At 28.0% G+C, this 17560-nt stretch overlaps 1 protein-coding gene across 1 annotated transcript; it reads right to left on the bottom strand.

Moving 5' to 3' along the window:
* Positions 1–10402: 10402 nt before the first annotated feature.
* On the bottom strand, positions 10403–14552 carry LOC126907200 (uncharacterized protein K02A2.6-like). The gene has a single exon (XM_050688313.1). The coding sequence runs from the start codon at positions 14442–14444 to the stop codon at positions 10437–10439; it is 4008 nt and encodes a 1335-aa protein (XP_050544270.1). The 5' UTR covers positions 14445–14552; the 3' UTR covers positions 10403–10436.
* Between the last annotated feature and the right edge of the window lie 3008 nt (positions 14553–17560).

A 17560-nucleotide genomic window follows, 5' to 3' on the forward strand; every position in this document is an offset into this window, starting at 1 on the left:
AAAAAAAAAAAAAAAAATAAAAATAAAAAAATAAACACATCATGGTAAAATTAATACCTTCTCAGCTTCGCATCGAAGCTAAAATTGACAATCTCACTCCACAATATTAGTTTAAATTGAGAAAATACATTCTTTAAACTTTGGATAAGATTCACCAGCCTTAAGGTATTTTAAAATGGATTCAATTTCTTGGTTTTTGTAATTTTTTTTTAAAAAATATGACTTATTTTATATGTGATCACTGTAAAATTTGTTTATTAAATATTTTAATATGATATTGGTTATTACAAGGTTTACAAAAAAAGTATTTTTACAATATATAAAAAGGTAATTACTTTAATTTTTAATGGACATTTTCGATTNATTACTTTAATTTTTAATGGACATTTTCGATTTTTTTTATTTATGTTTTATTTAACATACGAATTATTTTAGGAAAAAATATTTCATACAAAAGTTCCTTGTCATTATATTTCTAAAAATTGTATTCCGTATTTATTTTGTAACTGTCACTATTTTTAATATGTATTAATTAGTTGTTTAATAATTTTATGGAAATGTATTTGTTTTTTATTTCTTAGGACTAGTTTACATTGTTATTAAATTCAAAGATAATTAACAAGCGTACTAATTATTATTTTAAATGTACTTTTAACTTATATATGTACTCTACCTTATCTAAAATATCCCATTCGTTTATTAAATAAAAATAGATTTAACTTGTAATTTTTTTATTACTTTAAATTACTTATGTCTATTTTTTTATCCATTGTTTTTCAAAATTAAAAAAATCATTAGGTTAGTCAGCATGATATCATCAAACATTATTTTCATATTTTTAAAAATAAAAGTATTATATAATTCAATGCGTCTATTATTTTTTATTGAGATACACTTGAATTAACTTCAACTGTCTAAATATTTTTTATATACTTAAGTAAATTATTTTATTTTAGATGATGGTATTAATTGCTTAGGATCCCATTTATATTATGGAAATTTATTTATTTAAAATGGTCAGAATAAAACTGATATTTTTACCTCCTTTATAAAATGAAAATTTCTCATATGCATTTTTAAAAATAAGGCTTTGATGTGATATTTTTTACTAGAACACCAATAAAAATTTCATAAATATAGAAATTAATTTTAAGTTATTTAAAATTAAGATATAATTACTTATGATTTGTTGGATTTATCAACTGAATGAATCCAAGACCTTCGTAATTAATTTTAATTGTTTCAGTGTAAAATTAATTGATCTTATGATACATGAATTGTACAAACTCCGGGAAATCTCTGTTGTGTGTCAAATATTCTGTTTTACATTTAGTGTTGAGATCAATTTTTTCACCAGTATTTATAATAGATTTATTTTTCTCGAAACAGTTATTTGCAATTTTAAATACATCATCAATGAATTTTTTAGTTTCGATAAATACTTGAAGATTAACAAAAAGATACTCATATCGGATTTTTTTAAAATATTTATGGTTTTTTATCTCATAAATGTCATGAACTATTGTTATTAGGTTAGTTTTTAACTCGGGAAACACAAGTTTAAAGTCCATATAACTTATAAATGTCATAGCATTGCATAAATTCTCAAACATTGTAGATGAATTGTTTATTACTTTTACAAGTAATAGTACACAATTTATAAATATTTCCAATACATTAGCGTCTAAAAAGTGTATACATATATCAACAACAATATTTAATAATTCTACAAATGTTGAAATTACTTCGCTATATCTGTAGTTTAAAATATCAACAATATTATAGAAAACATTGAAAACATTTTTTGGTTCCAATTTTTGCGCCATTAAATCTGGAACTCTGAAAATTCGTTTCGAATTTAGTTTCAAGTGTAAGTTTCCCATAGATTTCCATCCATTTTGAATACACAAATGATTTCCTACTTCAATTAAATAATTTAAGTATGGTGTTTCTTGAATTTTACATTCTACAAAGATGATATTGTAATAAATTAAAGTCAATGATAAAACAAATAGTCCAAGATTCATGTCAATAAATGTACATAATAAAATACACTATACTATAAAATTAATTAAAATATAANAAATACACTATACTATAAAATTAATTAAAATATAAAATTTGTTTCATTATTTATTGTGATATTAATACCTTAAAATGCAGCGTTCATATTTAGACGTGTGTTAACAAAATTCTAATTTAATAAGCGCCAATATATAAGTACTTATTATTTAACACGTGTAAGACTCTATCATTACAAATAAAATTTGAAAATAATTTTTTTTTTAGAATTATTTAAAAACATTATTTTAAATTTCTAGAATTTACAAAATAGGAAATATGTTATAATTTTTTTTTATTATATGTACTGATAATAATTCAGAAAACGTCGTAATTAATTTATCTTAATTGTATGATCAAGTTTTAATAAATAAAAGTAAAAATGTATTCAAACTTTCTTATAGATTAAAAGCTTTTTACAGGCAGTATATTCTAGATTTGCTTTTATTTAAAACAAAAAATTTTATGACCGTATTTGCAAAATNTACTTTTTTTTTTAAATCGGACCATTTCCCTATATACGAGGGGGGTTCAAATCTAAAAAATGCATGTAGAAAGTAGAACTTAAATTTTGAAAGTGTTCCAGAAAGTCTGACACTTTTATATATATCTTAAATTAAAGCTAATGTAATATACTTTGTTATGCAAAAAAAAAATTCGGACTTTATTTTATCTGCATGGTGAAAACAGACATCAAAGTTTATAAAAAAAATACGATTTTTGTAAATANATTACCCTCAAAAATTGAAAAAAATGCTCTCGTTCCCCGTAAATGGGGGAAACCTCCAAAAAAATTACAAATTTAAAAATCGATAATTTTCGAAATTTTTTTAATTAAAAGTGCCATAACTTTTTCAAAAATAAACATATCAATATAATTCTTTTTTGTATAGATGTGTAATATCATTACCTTTCGTTTGGTATATTTTTTTCATAAATTTAACCCTTAACCTGCCCGCAGGGGGGGATTTAAAATGACAACTTTTTCACAAAAAATTAACTTTTTCAACTTAACTTTTGAAAATGTTCCGGAAGGTCTGACACTTTTATATATATTTTAAATTAAAGCTAATGTAATATTCTTTATTATGCAAAAAAAAAATTTCGGACTTTATTTTATCTTCACGGTGAAAATGGCTACCGAATGCTATTATTGTGTGAAAATTTTCGATTTTATTTTTTACATTTTTAACTTTATAATGCTATGACATATTAAAGACATATTAAACATACNTTTTTAACTTTATAATGCTATGACATATTGAAAAGTGTATGGATCAACATTATTTTTTTATGAGAAATAATATTTTTTAATAATCCCTTTTTCATTCTACATACTTTATCTTAATTAGGATATTAATAATGAACTAGCAGATCATGTAGCTTTTGGAATAGTCCACCAATTTTTTAAAATTAAACAGTATCTAAAGATTTGCATCGAAGCGTTTTTTTTTGATAGTGATTTTAATCACTGTCAGATATCATTATACTTGATCCATCTATACCACGTCACCACTGTGCCGCGACCCCACTGTGCTGTGTTTTTTTTAAAAGAATATGATTTTTTTATTCTACAAGGTGATTATTTTAACCTTCACCACTTAATTTTTCACAAAATAATAATTATGTAAAAAAATTAATTTTAATATTTTTAGTTGCATTATTTCTGGATTCGTAAGTTATAAACTTTTTTAATTTCTTTCTTATACCTTTTAATTGTGTATACATAATATTTTCAAATGACAAAATACTTAATTAACTAGTTTATTTAACAGATAATTTTTTTATGTTCATCTTGGTTACACTTGTACAAATAATAGTATAAAAATAATATATAAGAATTTATTAATTACATAAAAACATAGTATATAAAAACCACATTAATTAATCTTAAAATAAATTTTATAACTAAGGGTAGGATACAATTTGTAATTTAAAAAACATTTATGGCCCATTTTTTAAATAATTGGTTGACACGTGAAACAATAATCTGTTATTTAATATGTTAATAATTAAACAATTCTAATAATGCGCTGCTATAGAGAATATATGTCAGATATGGTTTAGCTACGTCGTCGTAATAATGAGACGGGTATTGGATTTTGAGTAAATAATTGATTGAATGCAAAAAGTTACGTTGTTCATACTCACTACGTACAGATCTTAATGGTTTGAGGCATATATATTTTTTAAATTTTTTCCACCTAACTATGAAAGGTTACAATTATAAAAAAAAAATCGAATTAATTGGCTACAACGGATAAAATTTGTCAATTTTCATGATGCACTAAAAATACCAAATATTGTACATTGAAAACAATATAACATAAAAATAAAATAGAAAAGAAATGAAGGTGGTTCAATTTTAAAGTCATTATTAAATTAAATTACTACTAATAATAGGAAATAAAAATAAAATGATTTTTATAGTTGAACAGGTTATAATAATACTAAATACTGAAATAATTATAGACTTAAAATTAACTAAAATTGTATTTGATGTTTGTGGAAATGTTTGATAGTTGATGTACACCAAAACCTCGTGACAGTTACATATCCATGATAATTAGGGATTACCTTATACAAGGTCGTTCCCCGTATCTTATAAACTAGGGGAGTTGATTTTTGAAAGGAAAAAGTACACGAGTCCATTGAATATGGAACACGCAAAAAAAAAAAAATTAAACGATGGCTAAGTTAAATGAAAAGGTTTTTATTAGAAAAAAACAAAAAAAATTAAGTTAAAACAAGACTAAAAACTGAACGGTCAAAAAACCTCGTCTATAAATAAAAGGGAAAAAAGAAGAGAGAAAAAAAAATCAGTTATGAATAAAACAGATTTACACTAATACGATCACATATATGTGATCATATCTGCCATTATTATTGTAACGCCGACTAGGTTTATATGATTGACATAGTGACGCACGTTTTACTACAGAAGGGCAGACTACACTCATTAACACTTTTGGAATTCAAGGCCAGTGTGTCATAATACTAAGATCATAAACGGCAGTTGACTTTTTACCAACATCGCAACCATTACTCTTTGTAATATGTTTAACTTAAATTATCTACCACGTAAATAGTGTGTGTGTGTGTGTGTGTGTGTGTATTTTGCATATTTTTAATATAATTTTGAGATATGTTTTTATTTGATTTTATACTTTCGTTCAACAAATATATTATATGCCTCTCTAAAAATATTACCTAACAAAAAACTATGACCAAAAATGCAATTAGAACACCCCAAACATTTCCAGGAAACTTAACGGAGGACGCGTATAGATTTTTCGTTAATTTCGAAAGAGTAGCGACCGCTAATAAGTGTGATGAAGCAGAAAAATTAATAATGACCCTTTCATTATGTGATACGGCGCAAACGGTTTTTGAGGCTATCAAATCCGAAAATCCAAACTTAAATTGGCATAACAATTTTAGTTATAACAATTTCAATAACATTACTAGATTTTCGAATAATAATCTAAGCGAAAATATTATTAATAATAAAGATGGCAAACAAAATAATTACATTAGGCAAAATTAAGGTCAACAGTTAAATATGGGGGTCCCTAGGCATAGGCAGCCGCAAAGAAACCAAAAAAACTAATAAGTTGAAATCCGGTGGTTAGGACGAATTTTGACATCCTTGCGCAGCTTAGCCAAAAATTTCTGGTTCCCAATAGTAATAATAAAGAAAAGCAATCGCGAAATAATTAAAATATTACGGGTGTTACACGTTATGCAAATATATTCTTTAATAGTGAGTCGGATATTGAACCAATAATATTAGGAAAATTCAATAATTCTGATGTAAAATTTCTTATCGATACGGGAGCATCTATTAGTATAATAAGCGATAATCTACTTCCAAAAAATCATAATATTATTTCTGATCAAAATGCGACTCTTACTACAGCAAACGGTTCTCCACTAGATTTAATAGGAAAAACAACAATTGAGGTAAATTTTTATGACCATTTATTTTTTATTGATTGCGCGATGGTCAAAAATCTAAAAGCTAATAGCCTGTTGGGTAATATTTTTCTACAAAAATATAAGGCTAATATTGATATGTATGATTCGAAAATTATTTTATTTGACGGATCACACAGAGTGACCGTACTCTTCGAAAAATTGAAGTCTAACAATTTCGCAAACCATATTTTAACACACATAAGATTCAAACAATATTCCCATTGAGTCCATGGCGACCCGTATGCAGGTTTCAAAAAATATCCCACTAGACGGATTTTGCGGAGTAAATACATTAGTAGTGGTGTTTAAAAATAAAAATATTAATGTTAATTTCCATGATATTCAAGTATTACTAGGTGTTCATTCTGCAAGTGAGCCTGTCTGGCTTGAGGCAGAAGATCTAGCAGCCGTCGCATCATATTACAATAAAAATTTAATTGTACTTTCCCAAGATAACAATTGTTCGGACGTAAATGTTATCGTATTCACAGAATTTGATCGAGATAACGTGTTTGTTTTATTTTCCCACTATCATTGGTCTCCATTAGAATACGTAAAAAATTCTAGTGTTAATTTTAATATTAAAACAATTGTGCATATTAATGACAATATTTCAGTCGCCGACAGGCGTAAAATTCTGAACTCCAGACAAAAAAATGATGATTTTACCGAACACTTCAAACAAAACGATGCGTCAACACCAGGCGTACACTTCGAATCTCAGGTTAATGAAACATGTTTCGCGGAAAAAGAAACAACATCTTCTCTAGCAGACGTTTCACAAAAGGTAGAATTCGATATTAACCCGTCTTTATCTCACGATAAAAAACAAAAACTTGAAATGTTGCTAAATAATTATAATGAAATTTTTTCAAAGACTAAATTCGACTTGGGCGAGGTAAAACTACCAGACATTGAATTAAAATTAAATCGCGATCGAATAATAAACTTGCCGAATTTCAAGTTAAACGTTAAAGAACGGGCCGAAGTAGAAAAGCAAACTAACGAATTATTAAAGGCTGAAATAATAGAATCGTCAAATAGTCCATATAGTAATCCGGTATATTTAATAGGTAAAAACCTACCACAGGACGACAAAAAAGGAGTCACCCTTAAAGAGTATCGCCTGATTTTGGATTATAGAAAATTAAATTAAATTTTATTAAAAGATAGTTTTCCCATGTCGATAATTCAAAATATATATGACTGTTTAGCTGGTAATCACTATTTTTCACTGTTAGACTGTTCACTGTCAGTGGTTTTTATCAATTCACACTTTCTAAAAATTCACGGCAATATACAGTTTTTTTTATGGATACGGGACATTTATCTATGTACAAAATTATGGGAGGTCTCATTTATAAAAATAATATTTACTACTTAGATGATTGTACAGTTTTCGGAAAATCTTTCGATTAATATTTATGTTCGTTAGATTTAATTTTACAGAGATTTAGACAGTATAATTTAAAATCGAAGTCATCAAAATGGAAATTGAGATACGAGGAAATACAAATACTCGGTAATATCATAAATTCGAAAGGCATTAGGCCAACCGATGAGGGCATTGAATCAGTAAAAAAATTCCCATCCCCTAGCAATGTAAAGTAACTTCGTAGTTTTTTAGGACTCGACAATCATTTCAGAAAATTTATTCCTAACATGAGTAAACAGGCGGAACCTTTTACAGATCTGACTAAGGGTAAATTTAAAACGAAAAGTAAAAAATTTAATTGGTTATCTGAACATCGATAGCATTTGGGTCAGGTCGGTTCCTTTTTATATTTTTAATGTATTAAAAAAAATATATGTATCATTGTTTGTTATTTTTTTAATTACCCATTTTATAATTGGTTAAGTGATTGAGATAAACCTAGATTAAGTATTATTTTGTTTTTATTTTATGTTTTCTGTAAAAACAGTGTTTGTTTATATTTTTAATGTAAAATTATAAGAAAAGAATTAACATACAGTCCAAAATATTGGGTTTTATTTTATTTCCCTTTTCATCTTAGAATTAAATCAAGTAGATTTTAATAGTTGTATTTTTAAAACATTGGGTCTAGGCGTTATAATTTAACAACGTGATGATAATAACGAAATTTGTCCAATTTCTTATGTATCTAAAAAGTTAATGCCGAGTCAATTATTCCGCTATGGAACTCGAGGTTTTAACTATTTATTTTGCGTTTACCTATTATAGGCAATATATCCACGGTAGAAAAATTGAGGTTTGGACTTATCATAAAAATCTAATAAGATTTATCAATATAAAAACTGAATCAATCGTTGTTAATAGAATACGAACGAAATTAATGGGCTATGACTGTGGTAAAATATAAAAAAGGTATTTTTAATAGAGCTGCGGATCATATATCGCGTTATCCCAGTTCAAATGAACTAATTAACAATTTAATAATTGAATATTATTATTAAAAAGTTTTTTAAATTACTTTAATTTTATCTCATTTAGATTCAATAACTTAAATTAATATCAAGGACACCATCACTGTAGTTGCCCCTCGTTTAAAGAAATTTCTTATGCATATTAAATTTTTTTTACTATATGATTTTTTTTTTATGGCTGTCATCTATTTTCTCAACTTTTACTTGACCGACTTTTTTTAACGATACATCAAATGATCACAATTAATACACTCAATTGAGAAGATTTTTTTATCACCATTTAGATTGGTTCATTTAGTTAAAATAAATTATGTTCTGAATATTTCAATTGTAGAATATTTTTAATCACCAAAAATTATTTTGAAATGATTACTATGTAATATAATTATTAACGCATGTACTAAATGTCACATATATATGAATAAAGCAAAAATCATCTAAGGAATGTTTCCCTTTTAGGGTAAACAAAATAACCATTTATTAACACCTGTTTTAAACCAGTCCCCTACAATTCATTAACTACGCCCACATTAGGGTTTCTATCACAATTAACCAATCACAAATAATTATCCAACATCTCAGGAATTTCAATATAGATCGTTGGCTTACTTCATCCGGCACATAAAATACCATTTTTCTCGTAAAATCGGGGGCTCTATCATTTCTGTCTCAACCCGCTCTGACGACACTGGCAGCTCATGGTCAATATCCTCTTACATGGAATTTGCGTCAGTATAAGTAAATATTTTGACCCTACAACTAAGTTTTTTTTTTATATCATCCTAAATGGTGAACATTGTTTTAGATGATCTATCAATATTTTACCCACAAATAAGTTTTATTTATTTTTATTGTTACCTAATATCCTTATAAGAAATAAATTTAACCTCCAGTTAAAGGATAAAACATGGTGTTATACCAAAATGATGATTTTAATATATCAAAAAAATTGCAATTGTTACATAGCGTTTTTCTAAAACTACCTGAAACAAATATAAAGCTATCTATATACATTATATTAATTACAATATATTTAAATAATTATGTTTATGATTTACCTGTCAAATTATCATGGTCTGCTACTTTATGATTATTCTCTGTAAAACTATCTTTACACTAATCACAGCAGGTTTTCTTTATATGTTTTTCAGTTTCTTCATGTGTCATATATATATCAACGTTCGTCTTGAGCAACTCTTCAATTTTCAACGCTACTTCAATTACATCATCCATGAAACGATTGGCTAATTTCCCAGGCTCACTGCTTTTATTACCTCTATATATTTTAGGCGTCGTTCCTGTGTTATGCCCCATGACTCGAACTTTAGTTTAGTACCCTCTTCAGGCATTACAGGTAAAAACGGTTTGTTTTCACCACAAATTGTTTTATGTTCTTCTAGTGCCTCAACTCCGTGTAGTTTATACTTTTTAGGTATATTATTAAAACCAATGAAACATCGTTTACAAAATATCATTTTTGCCGTATTCTTTGTCATTTGTGATTGTACCAGTTTTCCAAAATCAGTGATATAAGTGTAATGACTAACACCCGTGGCGTTTGACACTGTTCTATATTTTGATAGGACTAATATACATTAAACACAAATTTCATTTATTTTAAAATGAATATAATTTATTAAATGTAAAAAAGGCTTTTTATACAATTAGGTTAACATGAACATTGATATCTCTTTTAAAACTATGATAACACACTGATATTACAGTGTAGTATATAACATTTCCCCACTAAAAATATTTAATTAAAAATACAAATTGAATTTGAAATGTACATCACAAATATGATATAANCATGAACATTGATATCTCTTTTAAAACTATGATAACACACTGATATTACAGTGTAGTATATAACATTTCCCCACTAAAAATAATTAATTAAAAATACAAATTGAATTTGAAATGTACATCACAAATATGATATAAAATGTGTATACATATATATATAAAATTTTTAACATTAAATAATTGTGTTAATTCCTAAATTTAAGAGGTTTTATTATTGTTCTCTTAGGTCTTTGTTTAATATTGTTTCTGTTATTACTATTTGGATTATTAACTATGTGACTAGATTGTTTAATAGTGAGATCAGATAAAAAGGAATCATTGTTATCAGTGATAGGAGTATTTTCTATGAAAGAGGAATTGTTTTTTAAAATTTGATTAGTATGACGTTTCCAAACTAAATTATCATTAGTTGTCACCTCATATGTTCTACTGCCTAATATTTTTGAAATAACAGCTGAGATCCATTTATTAGATGGTGATCTATAATCACGAACTATCACTTTTTCATTTACTGTGAAATTTACATCTCTCTTCCCACCATTTATTACTTGCTTAGTTTGGCACTTTTCTACCACATCACTTGTGCTTGATTTGAGTAAATCAAAAACAAATCTAATTGACTTTCCAAATAAAATTTTTGTAGGTGTTTCTCCAGTGGTTGTGTGTGGAGTATTTCTGTACTGAAATAAGAAATTATTTAATAAGTTAATTATGTCATTCATTTGGTTATTTTTTATGACTTTTTTTATAAAATTTTTGATAATTTTGACCGCACTCTCTGCTGCTCCATTACTCTGAGGATGGTACGGAGCACCAACTAAATGATTAATATTGTATTTTCTTAAATAAGATTGAAAATATTCATTGGTGAAACATTTGGCTCCATCTGATGTAATAGCTTTAGGAATACCAAATCTAGCAATTATTTCATTAAGTTTTTTAATTACTATAGTAGTGTTTAAAGAATTTACTTTAAAACATTCAATCCATTTGGAGGTGGAGTCAACTATGACTAAAAATGTTTGACCATTTATAGGACCCAAAAAATCTATATGTAATCTAGTCCATGCTTTACTTGGCCATTCAAAAGTTTTGAGTACACATTTTGGAGGATTTGCTCTATTAGTGATACATAATTCACAATTTGCTGATAAATTTTCCACTTCTTTGTCTAACAAAGGCCACCAAAAATATGCTCTTGCCAGACTTTTCATTTTAGTAATTCCCTGGTGTGATTCATGCAATTGTCGTAATAAAAAGTTTCTTAGTTTTAAAGGAATTATAACTCTATATCCCCACATAATTATATTTTGTTCAATGGTAAGTTCATCCTTTCTTCTAAAATATGGTAATAATTCTAAGTTCTTATTTGCTTCATTTGGCCAAGAGTTACTTAAGATGAATTCACTTATTTTTGATAAAATAGGATCTTGTTTGGTTGCTTTTTTAACTTTTTTCCAATCAATTATCCAGTTAGATTCTTCCTTTATAAAATTTAAATAATTAACGTTAGCTTCTATATCCACTTGTTTGTTTTGAATCACCAGTCTAGATAAATAATCTGCTGGGTTGCTATTTGTAGGTACCCATTTTATATCAAATTTATAAGCCATTAATATGTATGCCCATCGTTGAAGTCTGTTGGCTGCAATTTTGGGTATTCCTTTTCCTGGGTTAAGAATATGGGCTATTGGTTTATTATCAGTGACCAAAGTGAAATGTTTACCAAACAAGTAATCATTAAATTTTTTTACTCCAAAAATAATTGCTAAACCTTCTCTTTCTAACTGTGGGTATTTTTGTTCAGCTTTGGTAAGTAAATGTGAAGCAAAAGCAATAGGTCTCTCTGTATTATCACAATAAACATGAGATAAAATTGCTCCAACTGCTTTCTCAGATGCATCAACAGTTAGTTTGATAGGTAAATCAAAATCAAAATTAGCCAATACCCTATTTGATAAAAGTAGATTTTTTATTTTAATGAAAACTTTATTACATTTATTTGACCAATTGAAAATTTGTTCTTGTCTAGTTAATGCATACAGTGGTTCTAATAATTCAGCAGACTTTGGAATGAATTTTAGATAATAAGTGACCATGCCTAGAAAGCTTTTTAACTCAGTTAGGTTTGTAGGAACTGGTACATTTTTTATAGTTTCAATATGTTTATCAGTTGAATGAATACCTCTACTGTCAATGATATGACCAAGATATTCTATAGATGTTTTTAGAAACTTACATTTTTCAATCTTGACTTTAAGTCCTGCATCCAAAAGCTTAGATAACACTGACTCTAACCTTTTGTTATGTTCTGTTCTTGTTTTACCTGATATAGATATATCATCTTGAAATATGGTAACTCCTTCCATATCACCTATCGTTTGTTCTAATACACGTTGGAATGTACTAGCAGCACAATTTATTCCATATGGTAATCTTGTATAAGCAAAAAGACCCATGTGTGTGTTAATTACTACTAATTTTTGTGATTCTTCAGATAAACATAATTGAGCATAGGCATCTTTAAGATCTATCTTACTAAAATAGACATTATTGCAATGTTTGGCAAACAAATGATCTATTTTAGGTAATGGGTGCTGGATACCTTGAAGGACTGGATTAAGAGTTACACTGAAATCACCACATATACGGACAGTATTATCAGGTTTAAGGACAGGAACAATGGGAGTTGCCCAGTTGGAATGTTCAACAGGAGTCAAAACACCCATATTAATCAATCTATTAATTTCTAATTCTACTTTATTTTTGAAAGCAAAAGGTACAAATCTAGGCTTGTAAAATTTTGGGATACAATCTTTTTCAACAAAAAGTGTGATTTTGTGTTTTGAAAAAGTTCCTAGATTATTGTCAAAGACCTTAGAGTACTTTTTACATAATTGTACAATATCATTAGGTTGATCATTACCTTTTATATAGTTAATAGTATTATGATTAAAAAATATGTTAAGTTTGGAAAAATCTTTGCTACCTAATAAAGGAGGTCCACCTTTTTTTACAACATACAGTGTAATTATTCCTTTAACATTATTATAATTGAAACTTATATCTAGTTTGCCCAACGGCTTAAAATATTTACCTATATAATCTTTTAACATAATGTCATTATCTAATAATTTAATATAATGAAAATTTTCGAAGTAACAAGATTCACTTATAAAAGAATAAAAACTTCCAGTATCTATTTGAAATTTTAACTTAACCTTATCTAACATGACATTTATTTCAATAGGGTTAATGTCATTTACATTGTTTTCAGTATTTATTTTGAAAATCTCTGATTCATTTAAAAAAATATTATCATTTTCCGGATCAGTATCACTATTATTATTATTAATAAAGTGTGTATTGAAAGATTTATTTTTATACTTGACAATATTTTTTTTACACATAGGGGCTAGGTGCCCTTTTAAATTACATTTGTTACAAGTATATTCTTTGTACTTACATTCTATTGTCTTATGATTAATACGACCACAAACTTGGCATTTGGTTTTGTTGTTTTGAGCATTTTGATTTCTGGCAGTTGTATGGTTTGATTGATTTTTAAATCTATGGTTGATCCTTTGATTGGATTTGTTGTGTTTGACATAATTTATTTCATTTACCTCTTGTTGGTTATTCTTGCTAGCCATTTCTTTAGCTAAAGCGATATCTATCATTTTTGCTAAGGTGGTATCTTTATCTTTAGCATCAACTTCAAATAAACGTTCCTTATAGTTCTTTTCTAATCCTAAAGTGAAAATGTCACGAAGGACTATGTTTAGCTCACTACCAAAACCACAAGGCATTGCTAATGTACGTACTCTGGCTGCCCATTCTGATATTGTCTCCGTTGAATACTTTTCAGCTCTATAAAATGTGTTTCTAGCTGAAAAATACGACTTAACTGGAGTGAAATGTTTGTCCAAGAGTAGGATTAGTTCTTTGAAAGTTTTGCATTGAACTTCTGCCGGAACACATAGACTTTCAAGTAGTGATAAGGTGTCATCACTTAATGAGGTAATCAGCATAGCTTTTTGTCTATCCTCTTCAATAATATTACCTACTATAAAATTACTATTTAACTTTAATTTGAAAGTTTTCCATTCATTTGTACGATGGTCGAAAAACATGTGACCAAGGCCAATATAGGCCTGTCCATTATTGCCAGTAGCTGCATTTCTGGTCAACATCGTATCCTCGTCGCCAATTTATGTTCTATATTTTGATAGGACTAATATACATTAAACACAAATTTCATTTATTTTAAAATGAATATAATTTATTAAATGTAAAAAAGGCTTTTTATACAATTAGGTTAACATGAACATTGATATCTCTTTTAAAACTATGATAACACACTGATATTACAGTGTAGTATATAACAGACACAATTAACAAATCGATATGGTCTGTACGTTCTTCAGCGCACATTTTCAGCGGATAAACTAAATGAAACATTGACTATCTATGTTTTGCGGGTATATGACAGCTTTTTTCATATTAATGTCATGGGGCAAATCAATGTATACCTTCTATATAAGAAAACGAGAAATTACTACCTATACCAGCATAGTTTTCCTGTTCTTCTAATAATGTTGTGTATGAAATATCCACAGCATGATCCATATTGTTAAGAACCCCTGAATATTATTTTATAATTGAGTAGAGTATAGAATACATGGTCGTCCGACTGTCGTCGAACACAGGAATGTGCTGACCAAGGGAATTAGGGCTACCATGGGCAAAGGACTCCCTCTGTAGGTACCCTACAGTCAGTCGTGGTTTAGTATGCGCTAGTTACCATCATTCTACTTCATTCTATATCATTCGATTTCATTACCCTATTCATTTGTATTAATATTAATAATTAACGTTGTATTGTATTATTTACTGTTTAATCACATTATATATTCTACATTTTTATTGAAAAGTGAGTGTTTTCGTTTTTTTTATTAAGTTTAATTCCTTTACCACGTGGGCCCGCACAACAACATACTTAAGTTTTAGTTCACAAATCAAACACGTAAGAACTTTGACAATGATGATCGCAATATCCACGTAACTATATCGAGAGCACAAAATGCACGGAATATGGGTTTGCTCTGCCTTTTTACAATATTTTTTACCCCCGAAAATCATCATTGTTTAATTTTTACAGTATAACTGTTTATTGATAAATAAGCATAAAATACAGAGATTATTACATTGAATAGAATATATAAATCATTTTGGCATTGACACGGCCCGCGTCGCTTCGTTATACACGATGCCCCGCGACTCGTGCCACCTTTATCAGCCGTCGCCCTACTATGAATATTTGACTGACCAACACCGCGTGTTATACGCTACGGTGCAAAGTCCAGCAAATGCCGCACGGCCGACGACGACCCGCCGCAAATGGTGCGAGAGTCTTCCTCCCGTTGTGAAAGCGACAACGCCGATGAACCGAACCGCACCTGCGGACCGTCGCCTACAACGCTGCTAACCATTTTGCCGTCCAAGGATCACGCCGGACATCGCGTCGTCGACGCCAGCGAAAGTGCCGCGATATTATGCGAAGATTATTATTACTGTGTTTATCTTTTCGGTTTGTTTTATTTTTGTTAAAATAATCTGTTGTCGCTCATTTAATAAACGGCCCACGGGTCTCTACCCTCAAAACCAGTGTCGACCACATTTTTGCGACGTAAGTCGTGTCAGCATAATATATAACATTAACATAGTTTCTTACTAATAAAACCAGGATTAATACAATTTATTGAATTATTAATAGTAGAATAACAAAGATGACAAAAATGATTTATATCCTTCCTCTCGGAAGGAACTATTTCTAAAAGTGACTACTAATCAATTTATGATAGAATCGGGTGTATTATAATATGCTAAACAGTGTGTGTTTGTTAAATGTTTATTCAAATTATTTTCTAGAAAAGGATCATGTCCTAAGAATATAATGTATAATTATTCCATGTTATGGTAATGAAGAGTATATTATGACAGTTTGTTCCTTTAGTAGCGCGAGGACCGAGTTTCAAGATTTTAATTTTACCACAAATAACCAAACTTATGCCTCATGCTAAATTACCTAACACGGTACGAGAGCGTTAAAAGCATTTGGCCTTAGCTGATCCGAGATTTGATGATGTGTCATCAGTTGATATGTTGATCGGTACTGATTTGTATCCACTTTTATCAACACAAAAAGTGGATATAATACACAGTCCAGATTTACCTTCAGTACTCATTTGGTTTGGGTTATTTTCGTTACAAGGGTTATCCGAATCGTCATTTAAATCGAAGCTAGCAATTGAAGACACAACACAAAAATTTTTTCCTTTGAAGAATCGTCCGTGAATATAATACCCACAGCTGAGGAAAAGATTAGCCAGAGGTCAACCAATGACATCACTGTTCCGCGATGCAAAACAAAAGACGATACATTAACTCAATATTTCGTAAGAATTTGTTAGATGACTCATGGGAGCAGTCGATATTATANATTTGTTAGATGAGTCATGGGAGCAGTCGATATTATAACAAAGGAAAAAGGACATACATGATCACGGTTCATATAGTATGATGGCTTTGAATAGTGTACAAAATGTTCAAAGACAATTGGAAAGTCTAGTGCGAGACAAGCGTAAACGAAAACGGCGCATAGTAGTCAATCGTGTCATATAACTCTGTACAAAACCAATCTTTCAAGTATCTTATTCCTTTCTTTTTTTCCATAATGTTGAAATATAATAAGGTATAAAAGAATAATTAAAGATTAACTAATAACTAACAAATCAAGAAATAAATGAAACTTGAAAATAATTTTTAAAAATACAATATTTATTATTATATAAAATATATAAATTATTATTTTTTGAAAAATACAATGGTTAGCGCACAAAAGATAATCTTGAAGAAAACTAAATTTTATTCTTTGGAAAAAAATTTGAAAATTTTGTAAATAAGATCTTATAAATGATTGTGTGTCAATTAAATGTGATACGAAAATATACTGCTTCTAAAGTGTTTAAAATTAAAAAAATATTCTTTATTAAATAGTATTAAAATTTAATAATACAATTTTTTTAAATTAATCAATTTTTAGTCCATGATTTGCCTATTTTTTATTTATTTAACCTAAAAAATTTTATTCGAAGTGTTAGTCTTACGCATATTAAATAATAAATAATTGTATATTGACGCTTAATAAATTACATTTTATCTTAATATGGAAATGGTATTTTTAGGTATGAATATTACAATAAATAATAAAAAAAAATTGTTATATTAATTCATTTCATAGCATAGT

This window comes from Daktulosphaira vitifoliae, unplaced genomic scaffold (assembly GCF_025091365.1).
Source record: "Daktulosphaira vitifoliae isolate Bord-2020 unplaced genomic scaffold, ASM2509136v1 Scaffold_5, whole genome shotgun sequence".
Classification (NCBI taxonomy): Eukaryota; Metazoa; Arthropoda; class Insecta; order Hemiptera; family Phylloxeridae; genus Daktulosphaira; species Daktulosphaira vitifoliae.

Excerpts from the sequence above, each read along its gene's own strand:
- LOC126907200 (XM_050688313.1), bottom strand. The coding sequence starts at position 14,444 with ATGTTGACCAGAAATGCAGCTACTGGCAATAATGGACAGGCCTATATT.